The 17582-nt window shown below is 38.6% G+C and overlaps 2 protein-coding genes across 7 annotated transcripts; one reads left to right on the top strand and one right to left on the bottom strand.

The window, feature by feature from the left end:
- Positions 1-1539: 1539 nt before the first annotated feature.
- On the bottom strand, positions 1540-7970 carry tspy (testis specific protein Y-linked). Of its 4 annotated transcripts, none has more exons than XM_004070940.5 (8): positions 6488-7970; positions 6325-6402; positions 6127-6238; positions 5768-5922; positions 4468-4544; positions 4060-4277; positions 3786-3851; positions 1540-2908 (listed from the first exon to the last, which is right to left on the bottom strand). In XM_004070940.5, the coding sequence occupies exons 1-8, from the start codon at positions 7445-7447 to the stop codon at positions 2853-2855; spliced, it is 1722 nt and encodes a 573-aa protein (XP_004070988.1). In that variant the 5' UTR covers positions 7448-7970; the 3' UTR covers positions 1540-2852. The 4 variants fall into 4 exon arrangements, with proteins under 4 accessions (XP_004070988.1, XP_078805951.1, XP_011475771.1 ...); XM_078949825.1 differs by having other exon boundaries at positions 4150-4277; XM_011477469.4 differs by having other exon boundaries at positions 4060-4274.
- Positions 7971-9375: 1405 nt separating this feature from the next.
- ppp1r3f (protein phosphatase 1, regulatory subunit 3F) lies at positions 9376-16976 on the top strand. Of its 3 annotated transcripts, none has more exons than XM_011477470.4 (5): positions 9388-10570; positions 12370-12410; positions 12678-12760; positions 13016-13042; positions 14889-16976. In XM_011477470.4, the coding sequence occupies exons 1-4, from the start codon at positions 9699-9701 to the stop codon at positions 13040-13042; spliced, it is 1023 nt and encodes a 340-aa protein (XP_011475772.1). In that variant the 5' UTR covers positions 9388-9698; the 3' UTR covers positions 14889-16976. The 3 variants fall into 3 exon arrangements, with proteins under 3 accessions (XP_020560483.1, XP_011475772.1, XP_078805950.1); XM_078949824.1 differs by lacking the exon at positions 13016-13042 and having other exon boundaries at positions 9389-9981; positions 10500-10570; XM_020704824.3 differs by lacking the exon at positions 13016-13042 and having other exon boundaries at positions 9376-10570.
- The last annotated feature ends 606 nt before the right edge of the window (positions 16977-17582 follow it).

The raw sequence follows: 17582 nt of genomic DNA, 5'->3' as shown, positions 1-17582 counted from the left end.
ACTAGGGTGCCTGAATGACTTCCAACAGGAGGCAAAACAACAGAGTTTAACGTGAGCTCACTCCTGGCGGCACAAAGCGCTTCATCATCGGTATTAATAGTATATGCCCATGCTTTGGGCTGCATACTCCGGGTGCTGCTGCGGGACAGGTTTTTGCTGGTGGAGAATATTTATAGCTGTGCATTAAAAGAGGAATCAAGGGTTTAGGCGTTCGTTGCAACAGAGCAGCGGCTCCTTTGTCTGGGCTTGCTCAAAAATGCCTCTCCTGCGGTTATTTGCATTGCTGCATTCAAACTGTCAATATCACACCGCTCACATCAGACGGAACACAAAAAAGCAGCTTTATCTCGTGTTTTTCTTCCCCCTCCTTTCAGGGTTTTTTGCATCCAGTCATAGCAGAGAGAAGTTTGCATTGCAACACTTTGGTTTTGCCGGAGGAAGAAAAAAAGCTTTAAAAAGTAAAGTTTGAGACGTATGAATTTTAGAACATTCATTTTATGCACACTTTTAACTTAAGCTGTATTCTGTTGCAACCTGGTTAATAAACATGGCACAGCGTTTCTCAACACTGCCATCTTGTGGCGATTTTGTGCAACACATTTACGCAATTTTCTCAGAAGTATTTGAAAATTAAATTAGGATAATGATGCAACGGCATTATGTTACGACGGAGTAATGCGGACAGCAGAAAAAAAAGAAGAAAAAGTACACAACAAACTGCAATACAATACAATCATGAGGGGAAAAAACTCTACTTTTTTTTTTCAAAATATTTAGTTTGTGCTGATTAATGCACAACTTTTTCTCGTAAGATTTAGACTTCTTTCCCATAAATTGAGACTTTGTTCTCGTACAATCCTTTCCCATAATTTTATGATTTGAAAACTCGTAATATAGCAAGGATAAAGCCATGCTTTTTTTAAAAGGTGTAATTTCACAAAAATAAAGTTGTGCAATTACAAAAAAAAGATAACAGTTTCAGCTTTTAATTTGTCTGGCACATAAATGAAATAATTGGTTGTCTTTGCTGAGACATTTTAAAGCTAAATACAATAGTTAAAAAAAGCATGACTATGATTTTATTGTCTAAATTGATTGTTTATATGTGTCCGACTTTTTTCTCATAATTTTACAACTTCTTTCTTGTAAAAGTGTTACTCCTTATAAGGGTTTTAAGACTTTCCTCTTGTAAATTGAAATTTTCTCTTTATAACTGAATTTTTTCTCATAATTGGAAATTTATTGTTGTAAAATAGACTTTTTCCCCTCATAGTTATAAGCTTTTATTCAAGTAAATTAAAAACTATTTTCACAATTGCATTTTTTTTATAAAATGCTATTTTTCTCATACTTTTACATTAATCTTGCAAAAAATAGTGATTTTTATAGGTGTAACTATTTTAGTGAATTTTTGACTGGTTTTCCTATAATTATTTTTTTTGTAAAATTTTAACTCTCTCTTTTATTTTTCACTATTTTTTTCTTTTGTATGGGGTCCCAAATCTCCATTGTATTAAGTACACACACAAAAGACAAAAGTTAAGGTCTAACAACCATTTTTTTTAATTAGGTAGGAGTCAAAATATGGACTTTCCAACAAACAAAAATAAATGGAAATAATAAACATGTAGTTATCAGTTAACTATGGCATTCTAGAAAACACATCACACAAAATAGAATTTTTCTGATCAAGTCAGTGAAAAAACTCCAATCTTTTTTGCAAACAAATCAATTCATATTTATTTACAGATCCACAGCTCCATAGGAAAAGTAAGTAAATCCAGACACTAAGCTTTTTCCAGGGTCTTCTGTGACTGACTGTACAGCACGCTCCCTCTACACATCTCTATCTGTCATTATGCTGCTGTAATTTCGTGCTAACAGGCATGCCGTATTGTGTAGAAAAACCTAATAAATACCAGTTTTTTAGAAAGAAAAAAAGGCCTAAAACGTGTTGCATGGGTTTAAATATACAAATAAAGTTGAAAAATATTTTTGAGTCTGCTGTAAGAGCAGGTTCCATAAATGCAGGATTTCCTGGAAATGATATTCAAACTACATGTTAATGGATTACAGAGTGTAGGCTGAGAATAAAGGGATGGAAATATGAAGAACAGGAAGAGATAATCATCATACATATTTACTACAGTAGAGTACACACTTATTGACACACAACCAACTACAAGGAGGTGCAAATGTCTGAAGAGAAGTAAGGTTTTCCAACACAAATACCAACCACCATGATCATCCCTGAGAACATGTTTTGGCTCAGAACTTGGTGTTTTCTGAAATGTATGCTAACAAATTCAACACATCCGGCGTAGTTGACAAGATAAAAACTTTTGGGCTGATAATTTAACCCGAGTTGGTTTACTTGGGATTTCGAAATGAACTGCCATCAAGAAAAGGCGACTGAAGTCCCTCCACTGCACACAAAAAGTGAATGACGGTACAGCAGAAAAGAGAGTTCTGACAGGAAAGATCTCGCCGCCGTGGCTTCGTCATTAAAGTTGACCCTGATTTGAAAAAGAGTCTGTGCGTCTTCGGTGAGAAAAAAAATATTTTTGTGCATAAGAACTACAAACATCAGGAAGTCCCTATGGTGGCTCTTCAACAGATCGCACCATTGGTGCCATTTTGCCCCACAATGCTAAAACCACTGAAGACTGAAGGGGGGGGGGGCTGTTTTGGGGGCATTTAAATACATGTTTTTACAAGCAGCCTCTGCAAATTCTAAGTGAAATCCAGGAGCTGAATCCACTGAGCCTCATTCCCTGGTGAGGGAGGAGAGCCGTTCTGGGCGTGTGGGGGTGCGGGGGTAGATTCCTGTGCAACTCGTTATCCTTCATTCCTCAGGCTTCTTCCTCTTCTTCATCCTCCTCCTCCTCTGGATCACTGTCATCAGAACCTGCAGGAGTAAAAATGATCCAACCGTAAGATGGAAAAAGGATTTTTTTAACTTGGCAAAAATCATGTTTACACGACGGAGGACATTTATCAAGAAAATTACGCTTAAAACGACATTTCTGAATATTTCTTCAGTCAAATACTTGAACTGTAAATGCTATGAAGAATTCTGAGTAAAGTGTTACGTCTAATTCAAGATTTTTCTAATTTTGATCTGCATATGCTGTGATGAAAGAGTTTAATGTGTATTTACATAATTATTAGGAACCTCCTTTTTCTCATCTGAAGGATTCTTAATGACCTGAATCTGCGTTGGTTAAGGTAGAACAGAGTTAGGATTATACAGGTTCACTTCCTTCCTCTCTCTTTCAAGCAATCTATGATTTGATGACTAACTATCCTCTGTTTGTATGGAAGTAAAACTTTGTTGATTGATTGTATTGACAGTGCATTACTCTCGCTTTGATTGCTTGAAATAAAGCATTCCGATCCTTTTCCAACTTATGGTGAATCAGGAGCCGACAAAAAAAAAAGATGGTAGTTGTGATGTAGAAAAGCTCCCTGCTCTGCTACATTCTGATAGTAGATCATTGGTCCCCAATCTTTTTCGGGCCTAGACCCATCAGGCAATATTTTCATGGACTGTTCTCTCTTTAAGGCTGAAGTGGGCATCTGAATTTAGCTTCCAAGTTTATTTTTCTTCCCCTGTAAAATATCTGCAGCTGCTTTAAACTTTATCTGCACTCTAGACTTTATGTGGGAAAAATTCAAATGTGATCTAGATTTCAGAAAAAAGACAGATTTTTAAAATAGATCAAAAGATGATCGGAGTGGGACTTTAAATGTTCTGAAGCGCAAGTGTCACAAAGAGGTCTTACCATCAATCACAATTTCTTCCCCACCATCCTGTTCCTCTCCCTCCTCTTCCTCGTCTGGACTCTCATCTAAAGAGAAAATAGTTCCATATTATACAACATTCAGGTTTTAATCCAGTGGAGTCACGATTGATGAGTTTTTAATCACAACATGAGAAAACTTAAAGATTTTTTTCCCCAAACAGCATTGGTCTTGAAATCATCAACTATTTAATGTTTTTACTGATATAAAAATCTGTTTTGAGTTTGAGGTTATGCATTAACTGTTAACACTGACTTGCACTTTGTCCCTTGTCACCATCTTCCTCCTCCTCCTCTTCTTCTTCTTCCTCCTCCTCCTCCTCCTCCTCCTCCTCTCCTTCATCACCCTCCTCCTCCTCCCTGCGTTGGCGTTTGCTTCCTTCAGCCTCCTCGGTGGGCTCATCGTCCGAGTCAGAGATCACCACGCAGTCATCTCCGTTGCCGTTGCCCGCTGCTCTGGCGTCAGCAGCACTGCTGCGAGGAAAGCAAAGTTCAGGTGAACGACAGCAGACATCATGATGTCGGGATGCACCCCACCTGCTCCACCCAGCAGGAAATAACACATCGGGAAACTGGGAAAAACATGGTGTATAATTAAAGGAACTTCAGCTGAGAGGATTTACAGCTTAATAATTGGTTTGCCCTCCGTCTTTGTTTTTTTTACCTGCCGTTTTCTCTGGGCTCCCAGAGAGGAGTGAGGTAGTATCTCAGCGGGTCTCTGTAGAGGTCGTCCTTGAGGATCTATACAACAAAAACAACAGGAGTCATTAACAGAGCTCCAGCTAATACAGTTTCCTTTTACTACGTTGTACATTTCTGTGGGCACACAGCGTAATAAAACACAAAATACTTTCTACTCATGGACACATTTTTGGTGTGGCCCATTTTCAAAAACTATTCATTGTATGAAACTTCATTCCTTGGGTCAAAAAGCAAACATCTAGTTTTTGTTGATTCGTTTAAGAAAATTACCAAAGTTTCATAATAATAATCATCATAACTATAAAATCAGCAATAATATCCTTATAGACTTCAACTAACGTTCATAGATTTTAACAATGCAGTGTAACAAAAATAAGATCTCTTTTTTTATAAACGTTAATTTAGAATAATATGAACATGAAAAATCCCCCTGTTAGGGTTTTTTTTTCCAATATGCAATTTCTGTAAATTCAGATTTTTTTTATTCTTGTTTTGAAAAGATCCAGCAGGAAAGCAGGAACAGTGGCAGACCCTGGCCTTAACAATAAAATCATACTGGAAACAAATCCTTGGTTTTCTGAAAACATCACCACACGTCATCTTCTGCAGTTCTGTTGATCCAGAATCATCTATCCTGTTTACATTACACATCTAGAAACATCATAGCTTTTTGTTAATGGAAGCATCTTCACAGGGAAAATCTAGGGATGCAACAATTTACTTTCCATACAATTCCAATTTAAATCTCAATTTTTGGGTCACCTTTTGTTTTGCTTTCATTAATGATTTGTGTACAAAACAACAAAAACTCAGACAAATCTTTTTTTTAAATTTGCTATTAAGCAATTAATAATGACAAAAAAATGTTCAGCTGGTTTATACTAAGCTTAGTTTAATGTAATAAAACAATAAATAATAAATGCTTCTTAAATTCAGCACAACACATGTGACACTTTCAACATAAACTGGTTTGCAGTAGAGATGTAATGATTCCCTTTCTCCACAATTCAATTCACATCCAGATTGGCTTTAAACCCAGAATCCCTAGTAGCAACACAACCAAATCATAATCAAATATTTGAGTTTATCAGAGCAGTCCCATTCACATTAACCTGGATGCTGCTATGGCAGATGGATTCCACAAATTCAGTTTTATTTTGCGCTAAATTTAATACAGCAGGACAGAACTTCAAACCCAATACAGCTGGACTCTGAGTGCCTAAATACAAAAAAAAAAGTGAACCGCATGCGATCATCAGTACCTGTGCAACATCATCTACTCCTGGGTTACTGTGGTCGCTGAACCAGCTGAAGAAGGTCTCGTAAACGCCACGAGATGACTTCCTGGGTTCACTGTGAGCGGTCAAGTTATGTCCACGGTGCCACAAGATAGGATTGGAAAAAGACATGGGGGGTCCTTAAGGCATAAACAAGGTGTTCAGTGTCTGATCAAGATGGTTTGTTTTTTTGTACATTTATATTCACCACAACACTATGTCTTTAGAAAATCTGAACTTTAAAAAATGTTGATAACTTACTAAAAAAAGAGTCTAAATAAGATGCTTAAAATACACTAGATTAGATGTCACATGTTTAAAGAATTACATTCAGGTTTGTTTACCTCCCATTCCGATGTGCAGCTCCTTCATGATTATGTTGTTCTGAAAATAAGGGTTTCGTCTGAAGTGGAATCGAATCCTGTAACCCATTTTGTTGTTCTTAAAAGATTCAATCTGGAGAGAACACCAAAAAAAATGTCTCTACTTAGTTTTTGCGTTTTTTTACATTTCCAACACCCAGATTTTGAAATTCGGCCTACCTCAAGATCTGTCATGTAGCTAAGTGCATCTTCATCCGTCTCATCAATGTGGGCTGAAAGATGAGGATGGTTCAAGAGCTGGAACATTGATGTTAAGATGTCAAACAAAAGGCATAAACAGCCACTTTGGGTTACTCCGTGGTCACTTTCGTTATAAGGATACAGCTGTCACCCAAAAGCCTGGAATGGACTTGGTGATGGAGCTTCTCTGATCCAGCTGTGGGCGCCTCAGACGGCTTATCTTCTGCTCCAGCCTCTGGTGAAGACGGCCACTTTTCTTCTCAAGAGCATCTAGTCTCATCTGTACTTGTGCGAGCAGAGCGACCGACTGCCTGATCTCGGGGGCCATTTTTACTGACACGATGGCACACTCCCCGTCTTCATTGTCTTCATTCTCTGACGGGAAAGACGAGCTTGGTGTGGAAGAAGATCCAGAAACAGATTCCTCCCCATCCTCCGCCTTAGGAGCGTCATCTTTCCTTTCAGCACCCCGTACAGATGTGGAGCTGTCTGCTGCCGCCGCCTGTGTCTTCAAGCCCGCTTTTGAAGACTGATGGCCTCCACCTTGTTTGTACTTGCTCCCATGCTTTCCCTGTTTTGCCTTTTCAGATGAGCACGGCGTCTCTTGACTGTCCTCTCCATCTCTCCCTGTGAGACTGGCAAGAGCTTCAGCAGCTGCTATGGCTGCTGAGTCAGACTGATCCACAGGGTTTGATTTATGCTGCTCTGTCTCTGTCGTTTTTTCGGTTACACGGTCTTTTAAATCAGCAGAACCCTTAACTTCTGAGGACTGCAGTTTGTCTGTAGTACTACTGTCTTGGCTTTCAGCACTGGAGCTGTTGACTGGCTGTGAGCGCTCCCCATCCGTGTGTTCTGAACCACGATTTGTCTGCAAAGCATGTGCTTGTTTCCCATCATCTTTTGGCTCTTCCTTAGCTGTTTCTTTAATATCAGATTCGCAATTGTTGCAATTTTCCGAAGAAGCAGCTGCATTTTCGTTTGGCAGCTCAGTCACTTTGGTGAACTTTAGGGGGACCTTGTCGTTTTCGTCCTGGTCGGGTGATGAACTTCGTTTCCTCGATCCAGACTCAGCGGACTGTTCGCAGTCCGACAATTCACTCATGCTAGCTACAAAAGAGCTAACGGGCTAAGGTAGCCCAGCAGCTCTAAACTAGATAAGTAAGTGCAATCGATTAAACCACCTAGCTGGTTTACTATCCGTTCTAAATTTTATTATTGAGTCGCAATACAACATAGATCCCAGATAAACCTCAAACAGGAAGCAGCTCTCGTATTGTCCAAGGCTGCGCGAAATATGTTAAAGATTAGCAATCGGAGGCTAACTCCGTTAGCTTGCGTTACCGTGTTTTGGAGTCCTAGCTCTGAAGACTGCACCACTTATTCACGAAATAAATCCGAAATATTTTTCTTCTTTCCAGAAAAGCGAAACTAAACATACATTTAAGTCATTACCGACCACTTTAGCGCGTTAAAATACTTTGTGTTTGTATTATCCGCTAGCTGGCTATCTTTGCATCGACGTGATCAAAAAAACAATTCTCCGATTGGCTATGGCCTGCCGCGCCAAAACGCCTCGACCAATAAGCGACAAGGGTGTGTTTGCGTGTTATTCTATAAAAACACAAACTGCCAACGGTTTCGTTGTTTACGAAAAATATGGGATCAAAAACGTGTCGTACCCTAACAAACATAGATAACAAAATGTAGATTAAGAGTTTGACAATTTCGGGATTATTGGCAAAAAAAAGGGCAAGGCCAAGAAAACCGTAGTTATTCAAATCAAACAAACTTTATTTATAAATTCATTTTCAAACAAATCCAGAGTGATTTACAGAAAACATATATAACCCATATATAACCCTCCTATGGGGTCCAGATGACCCGATCCTTACATGAACGTGTTCTCCCTACCATGACAAAGGTGGGTAAAGGTGGAGAAGATTCCATGTAATCCATGGACACCAGTGAAGATCACAAATGATTGAAGAAAAAAGGTTCAGCGCACTGTCTAGTGGGGTCTAGATGACCCCATTCCCAATGTTAAAGTGCCTAGGATAGCATTAGGGTTATGAAGAAAAAATTATACATATGCACATACAATGCCCTCCATCTCCCCGAATCCAAAATAATGAAGCGTAACCAGACAAAATAATTAAACTAAAAATTGAAATATTTGAATTTAACTAATTGCAGATTTATCAAACTGCTGCCATATTCTAAGATAATATGCCTTTCTTATATATATATATATATATATATATATATATATATATATATATATATATATATATATATATATATATATATATATATATATATATATATATATATATATATATATATATATATATATATATAAGATATATATATAAATCTATATATATATATATATATATATATATATATATATATATATATATATATATATATATATATAAGAAAGGCATATTATCTTAGAATATGGCAGCAGTTTGATAAATCTGCAATTAGTTAAATTCAAATATTTCAATTTTTAGTTTAATTATTTTGTCTGGTTACGCTTCATTATTTTGGATTCGGGGAGATGGAGGGCATTGTATGTGCATATGTATAATTTTTTCTTCATAACCCTAATGCTATCCTAGGCACTTTAACATTGGGAATGTTAAAGTGACATTTTTGAACATATTATTAAAGTGAAAAACACAACATCAAGTGATCAAACAGATCATCAGCAGCAACAGTCATTGTTATCTTTCCAAACTTATTCAACCACATCAAGTAATAAACGTAGCAGAAAAATATCAAAAATAGAATAGAATTTACCGATAAGGTAATGAAGTATCCTAAAATATAAAAAAAGAATAATAGGAACTATTGTAGTAGGTTTAGGGGATGTCATCTGGAACCAATGGAACCTACAATGGAACCAACCTGGATGAATGAGAGTCTTCATAGACAGAAATAGGAACTATTAGTTTGAAATTACCCCCCCAAAGATAAATGATAAACCAGGCGCGTTTCCAATTATCGCCAGTAGAGGGTGTACGTGAAACTGGGGGCTGGATTATACCAATTTATAAACAGATTTGGGTCACACAAACCCTACTGGTCGGAGCTAATTTTAGACGCTGCTGCTGCTTTCGCGAGAAGTCATGAAAACCAGGGGGATGCAGAGTTACCAGGGCTGACAGCGGAGTCGGCTTTTCCATTTGTGACATTCAACGCCGCACGCTGACTCAGGCGCCGTGCGTTTTTACGCAGGAGAGACGGACGCTGGATCATCGACGTGTCGCTGACCACCGCTGCGCGCACCACGAATATTTGATATAGTGTTTTTGGAGACGCGCTGCGCTTGTCCATGTCTGCAAAACATGTCTTTCTTGAGCCTACCGAGCCAAGATGGCCTTTTTACGGCGATTAAAGCAGGCAAGTCAGCCGCGGGGGCAGAGGCTCGGTCACCCACGGACGCAGGGGACGGCAATAACGAGGAGGAAGACGTTGAAGACGATGACGAGGAGGACTTCCGGCTCATCCCCAGGTGTTCCCCTGTGCCCCGAAAGCGTGGGGCGTCCATCTACGAGGAGACCGCCGAGTACATGCGGATCCACTTTGCGCTGGCTGCGGGAAAGAGGGTGTCGTTTGCGGACACAACAGGTGGGGATCTGGTGGACGTGCGGGAATTTGTTGCCTTTGATTCCGACGACGAATCGGACAGTGCAAAGTGGGAGCATGAGCAAGCAAAGTACCGGAAGCCACACCGGGAGCCCACCTACAGCCTGCACCCGGAGTTTCAGACCCCCTCGCACGGAGCCCTTCTCCACGTTGTGCGCAAAAACAAAGTGGAAGTTGAGCATATAGCCCCTTCAGAAGATGACCCCCTCGCCTTTCGCGGTGTTATTCGCGTCCTTAACGTCTCCTTCCACAAAGCAGTGTACATTAGATCAACCATGGACGATTGGGCCACTTACTTTGACCACCCAGCAGAGTATGTGCAGGGATCCCACAATGAAGACACCGACCAGTTCTCCTTCAAGTTGTGTTTTGCGCCACCTTTCACCAACCATGGTTCTCGCATTGAGTTTGTCGTGCGCTACGAAACGGCAGAGGGGGATTTCTGGGCTAATAACTCTTCCCTGAATTATGGGGTAACGCTGCTCTTGTCCTATCATCAGGATGAACCAGCTGCAGCAAACACTGAAGAGCAGCAGATACGAAGTATCCTGAAACCTCCCAAAGCCTACAGGTAGCAGCATGCCGGAAACAAAGGGACAAAGATCCACATATTTTATTTGAGGTCCTGGTTGTTGTCTTGAATATCGAGGGTCAAGATGGCACATATAAGGCATCATAATTAGGTGTAAAACAAGCATATATATATATTCAACTACTCCAAGATTTTGTGGGTAAAACAAGTATTTTTTGCTTAATTCAGCATTAATCACACACGATTGAGCCCCTTTAAAACAAGCTTTGAGCAGAATAGTCATGCAGTCAAATCTGCTGCAGGCATGTCATCCAGTCAAGCTCACGAAGCCTTTCTAAGACTGGTTTTGTTTGTCATAGTCTGGTTTTTGCAGACACAGGTCTTTAGAAAGCATACACCCTTGCTTAGAATGCCAATCATCCAGTGGTGTGTGAGACGATCAAAATAGGCAAAGGGCAGGTGTCGTTTTCAGCCCTGGCCTTTCCCTGCTCTTAAATTTGCTTCTGACCTTTTCGATCAGAGCCATCAGGGCAGCCAAACAATTTCAGAGGAGGAGATTGGGCTTCTGTCTTGTGAGTGATTAGGAGACTGATGGACTTTTCGTCCTGTCTGCCGAGGCCAAGTAATCCCCCTTTTCATTTAAACATCAGCATGAAAGTATGTGATTCATGTTGCAAAGCTCAGCTGCAGAGACATAAGCGGTAACAAGGATCCCTAAGCTTATGCAGAACCTATAAAGGGGCCAACTGGTGAATATAAAGTGATGCAGCTGTTATTCAGGTCTGCTGTGCTGTTATTTGGAGGTTAGATGATAAATTCAGCTAATATGGGGGGATTATTGAACATTAGAAGTTTGTAATGGCACCTTTCTGGCTTTAAAGTCAAATAATAATTGATAATCTCTAAAACATATGAGGAAGTTAATGACAAACATTTCTGGGTTGAAAAATATTGAGTCAATAGAAGCTCACAGATGTAACTTTATACTCAAAAGTATTCATGTCTGCTTCTATCTGAAGCCAGGAGTCTATCCTCTTATGATAGCATTTTTTTAAGTGTTAAAGATGGCGTTCTTCAATAGAGAATCTTTAAATTTTAACTGGAATGGCCAGCTAGCTCACTAGGTGATTATAATGGATTGCAAAGTCCACAAAAGTCAATAAGAAACCGGTTAACATTTAAGTATTTTTCTATGATACGACAAACAACTCAATAAGCTGATAGGTCACAAATAGTCTTTGTACCTTTTGACCACATGATTGTCCCACTTCTTGACCTCTTAGTCACCTTCTCTGGAATCCTGCATCCCCTTTCTCTCCAAACAGGCATTCGCTCTAAAATCAGGAGCATTTTTGTCTCCTGATATTCACCTTATTTTGTTGTATTTGTGTTTAAACATCTGCTTCTTTAATTAGACTGTTTCTGCAAATTAATTCAGCAAAAAAATATATAAGTCAAATACTTACTACAGCGAAATAGCACAATTATGTTATCAACACTTACTGTTTTATTTAAGAAGTAGGTGAGGAGTTAGTGATAGTAAACACTGTTTCCACACATTTTTACCATATAATAGCACACTTCCTCTAAAAAAAGGTCCAGATTATTTCTTCAAATACAGAAATGCTGCACAGAGATGGTGCTGATCTTTAACTGAGGAATCTTAAGATTCAAACCCAAACAAATTCTGTTTCATAAGCTATTTTTGCCCCTTTTTCTGTTTTATTTTCCTTAAGCAAACTGTGTGGATAGAAATGTAAAAAAGATGCACATCATTTTGTGGTATTGTAGGTTTTTATATTTTCATTACAAACTAAAAATCTCTGTTATTGTTTCAGTGATGAACCACAGTCTGATGAAGAGCAGGACAGAGAAGAAGGTAAACACTTTAGCTGGGAATCTTTTTCATTCTGCTTCCCATATGATTGCAGTATGACTTGTGCATTCACAAATTATGGAAATCTTTTGGAGGTCAGTAGATATTCTGGACATAAACCTTCTTTAATTTTGTGATATCCAAAATTGTCAAAGCAGATTTTAATCTTGCAATATTTATCCAAGTGGGAAATTACCCTTATTCTCAATAAATAAATGCTTGTACTTTTACTTTTGCTTTTTACTGTTTTCACCTTTTTTTTATTTCAAGAGGAAGCAAGAATCTTCAGGACAGAGATCGCCAGGCCTATAGCTGTATGTCCAGTCATCATACAGCCAGACATTGATGTAGAGGTAAGAGTCCATTGCAGTGTTTTCCCAACCAGCTATTGCTACAATTATAACTTTTTAGTGAGTTACAGAAAAAGAGGGTCAAGAAGGTTACAATAATAGATGACTGTTGGTTCAGGCTTAAAGGATCCTGTCCCGCATGCTGTTATTAACGTGTTCATATTTAACAGTTGAACAGGCCTCTCCATTTATAGACATCAAATATCTAATAAAGCATAACCAACATTTGTATTCAGCTTGCTTGTTTATTGTTCACAGCTCATTGAAGCTTCAGCAACAACATAGGTAATGTGTCACCACTGAAGCCTGTGGAGTGCACGTTACATTTGTTTCCACAGCATCCAGCATGTTGGTCAAGTTTTCACAACTTTACATTTTCTGTGTCCATTTTGAATCCCCATCATTTTGTTTTGGAAATTAAAAAAAAAGAGTCATTTTTCAAACAAACAACTCTAGAAAACAGCCAAAATTCTAAAAATAATAGAATTATTAGATTAAAAAATGTACCTTTAGTGTTCAGTATGGCAGAAAAACCCAAACCTGTCATATTCTGAGTCATTAGGAGCATGTAGCTGCAGTCAGAATTTGACAGAAACTTCTGAAAATTGACAAATCACCTTTGATCAAATTCGTTTTCCATGTTTTTGTCTTGTCTATTTTATTTACTCCATAAATTAAAGAAAAAAAAAGTTGTGTCACAGAATACAGGAAAAGTATCTAAAATGTATGCGGCCATCTTGTCACAGGTTTCTAAATCATGTTGAGTCTGATTGAAATCCTTTTCCTGAAAGCATGGTTGTATTTTACGCATGTAGCTAATACAACAGTCTTTGTCTGCATGCTTTTTCATTTTTAGGAAAGCACTTATATTTAAGGAAGTTAAGGCAGAAACTGTCTGTAAGTTTCCATTAAACCTTCAGGTGTTTTGAAACCAGTTAACAAATAACTTTATCAAGATTATGTCTTCAGTGCATTTTGCACTCAAGTATTACCTCAAGTTAAAAAAAAAAAAACGTGATAAAATATAATTGCTTAGTAAACTGTAGTAAGTTTTATCATTTAAAAAAATCTAGTTTCTTTCAACAGTCTACTTGATGTAGACAAATGCTCCACAAATGTTTTTGGATTGCAGTCTTTCCCAGCTACCATGGGACACAAGGTGGATTGCATCTAATCAAATCAAACTTTATTTATAAAAAAGCACATCTTATAAATTGCGGAACTCGAAGGGCTTTAACTTTTAAAACAAAAACAAAAAACCACACAATTTCACACTAAAAACCCAACCCTTCACTCCCCTCTGATAACACAAGTAACTGCTAAAAGAAATGTAAGGCTTGGCTCTGCTGTGAGGAAACATAATTTGGGAATCTCTTCATACCAGAAGCCAGCTCGGCTGTAGGAACATCGCTTCAGTGCCCACCCAGACCAGGACAACAATGGGGTCCCCCTCACAGCCGTGAAGCTGCAATGCCCCCGCCAAGGGCACCGGCCGAGCCGGCAAGCCCTGGCAGAAAAGATCCCCACAAGAAGCACTGGGGCTAAAATCATGATAAGATGCTAAAATTAAAGACATAAGATAAGGATAAAATGCATAAAATAAAACTAAATACATAAAATAATCTGTATTAAAACTAACAGAATAAATAAGCAGATAAGATCAACTAAAAGCGAAATTAAAAAGGTGGGTCTTGAGACTCTTCTTAAAAACCTTTATGGTCTTTGCGGCCCTGAGCCTCTCCGGCAGGCTGTTCTACAGGCGGGGACCGTAATGGCAGAACGAAGCCTCATCATAGGTTTTGGTCGTCACCTTAGGAACAACTAAAAGTCCAGCGCCGGACAACCTCAGAGTCACTGAACAGGTTGCATAGTAACCACCAAACCTCTCCTTTAACTTTATACGCATTCAGAATTCAAAAAACTAAGCAGTGTTTTTGAAAGAGATTTCGAAGTCTTCTTTCATAAGTCTCATGTTATGTTTGTGTTTGTTTTCTAGTGAAATGCAAGCATGATGTCTATTTCAGAAAAGCATTAGTATGTTTAAAAAAAATGATTTTCTTTACAAAATGCTCAATTTGATTGACTTTCATAAGTATTGTTAGTGTGTCACAGTTTCCTCACTGTTTTACAGGCTGCATCCCTCATTTCTTCCAACCACGACTCTTCATCTGTTGGTGACCACTCATCCACTGTGATTGCGTCGCCAGCGGAACCGTTTTCTTGCATGTCTTCTGAAACCACTCCTCAATCAAATTCAGTCTCTGCGCACCGCGCCACCAAATCTGTCCAGCCAAAAAAGTCACAGCCTTTACCCAGACTCCACTGGGATTTGGGGGAGCAAATATCAGAGCAGTCCGCACCCAGTCATCCCTCTGCACTGCTGCCCACCTCATCCTCCACACTTCGAGACTCCAGGCAAATATCAGAACACTTCCAGGCTGAAAATGGGGGGGTATCTGCCCCCTGCACACATCCTCCAGCCACAGAAAGGAATTTGTTGTCATCAATAGAAGAGGAGGAAACTGAACTGCCTGCTGAGTGTGCCTCGACTCACAGTGTGACTCGAGTCTCTGAGCAAGAGGTCACGTTGAGTTTCAGTGATCTTGCTAAAAGGCATGCAGATGACTCTGCAGAGCATGTAGGCAGCGGGGCTGCGTGTTTGTCCTCGATGGCAGATAGTCGGGTGTCTGTGGGAGCAGAGGAAGAAGCTCCAGCACTCGTTAAGTTTACAGAAAACCCTTCAGTAAACAGAGGCCTTACTGAGGTGAGTTCGAACAAAGCTGCTCTGCCTTTGTCAACCTGGGAAGAGGAGGAAGGTGTTCCAGTTATTTACCCTAAAACAACACTTAAAGATAACCCAAACATCCTGGCAGAAGTGTCTGGGCTTCAATGTGAGAGTGCAATGAATCTGATGCCATGCATTTTTTTTCTTAGTGGAGTTATCTCCTTCTCAGTCATGATGCAGACACCCACTGCCCTCTTCTTCATTGGACTGTTTCTGATTTTGCACCACCTGTGACCTTTTTCTTTTTTTTCCCAAAGGTCTATTCTCATAATTCCTTTAGGATACAGTGCCTTCTATGATCCCAGAATAAGCCAAGTAGAAACAGAAACTCATGTTTCTTCACTGGTGTAGCTTATACATGCAATATGTAATGCAAGAAAAGAAATTATTTAAAAAATGCGTGAAATATTTTTCAAATGATGCAATAGCTCTGTAATTTAGTTAGCTCTGTTTATTCACCAAAATCCTGTGTCGGTACTACAATGCACTTTAGTGACTGCCGTCAATTGAAACTGACTGGAAAAAGCTGGATGTAGCGACTTGGTTGAGGAAGTACCTTAGAGTAGAGGTTATTAGTGTTAGATGTAATTGGATCTGGCTGGGAAACTAAAGCCCAATTAAAAACAAAACAACAAAAAAAACTGAACAGCAGCAATACTTTTTAAATCAGATAAGTATTTGTATGATCTACTAATCTAGTCTTGGATTTAGTCATTAGTCATTTAAATTTTCAAAAAGTGGAAAGGGCCAAAAACATTTTAGCAATATGTAAAGGCAAATCCAAATTCAACATTGTGGCTGTTAGAACTTCTGGTTTAATTGTATAAAGATGTATTTTCCTAGAAAACCAAATATTTAACTTTTGTTTTTAGCTTAAATACGCAGGTTTTTCTAAGCGTTTGTTAATAAATTACCTCATCTAAAGTTTACAAATTTTAATAATGAAGTATGGAAGCACTACTCTTCCTGTTATTCATGTAATCCTAAATGTCAAAATTCACAGCAGGCTCAACAAAGCACTGCATGAAATGAAACAGGGTTTCAATTCCATAAGGAAAAAAGAAGTTATCAAACAATACTCAATGTATTTTAAAAGTTCTTGTTTTCTGAAGCTAATTGAGGTTTTGATGAGCGAAATAATTTTTCATTCCATTTTTATATTAAAATCTACCCACACACAGAGAATTTAGCAGACTCCTCTTCCCCTTAAGTTTGCTGATGAATTCTAATTTATAGAAAAAGTCTAGGGTTTGTTTTATGACTTTCATCTATAAAGACATAAGTCAAAGACAAATACTATACTGCAAATTCTCATTTAGGTGAGATGTCTATCAGGGAACTATGTTTATTACTACTTGCTAATAAAAAATGATGTGGCCATATGCAAAAGTCCAAGCAGCTGTCATAAAATACTATTTCATATATTTTCAAAAATGATAAGGATATTAAATAAGAAAAAATACACCTCCAAATAAAATATAAAAACATGATGTATAATTGTATTACAGCAAAAAACATAGAAATACACTTGACAATTGACTCATTTATTGATTAATGTAGAAAAAAAATGCACAGATGTTTTCTTTTTCTGACTAGCTAGCAGCTTGCCTGATGAACTCAAATGTTTTTTTTATGATTTCTTTATTCAAACGGGTGTCTATTCAGGGCTAAAATTCAATCTTCCTCTCTTTCGGCTTCTCCCATCAGGGGTCGCCACAGCGAACAAGTCGCATGGTAAACTTGGCAATGTTTTACGCCGGATGCCCTTCCTGACGCAACCTTCTCAAACCGGGCTTGGAACCGGCAGAGGTAGAGAAGGGAACAGGGAGCAGCCCAGAGTTGAACCCTGGTTTCACGGACGGAAGGTGCCGCAAACCAGCACGAGCTAAACCGGCTCCCAGGGCTAAAATTCAATAGTTTGCTTTAAACAACATGAAGAACCTGGAGTTAGAAATTCATGACTTAAATTATTGTCCCTCTTAAGTGTAAATTAGATGTCAAATCTGTTTTACTGAAAATTAGTTTTGAATTACTTTTGTT

This window comes from Oryzias latipes, chromosome 7 (assembly GCF_053564925.1).
Source record: "Oryzias latipes strain Hd-rR chromosome 7, Olatipes_Hd-rR_3.1".
Lineage (NCBI taxonomy): Eukaryota > Metazoa > Chordata > Actinopteri > Beloniformes > Adrianichthyidae > Oryzias > Oryzias latipes.
Note: the sequence above shows the minus strand (reverse complement) of the source record. Positions and strands in the feature narration are given on the sequence as shown.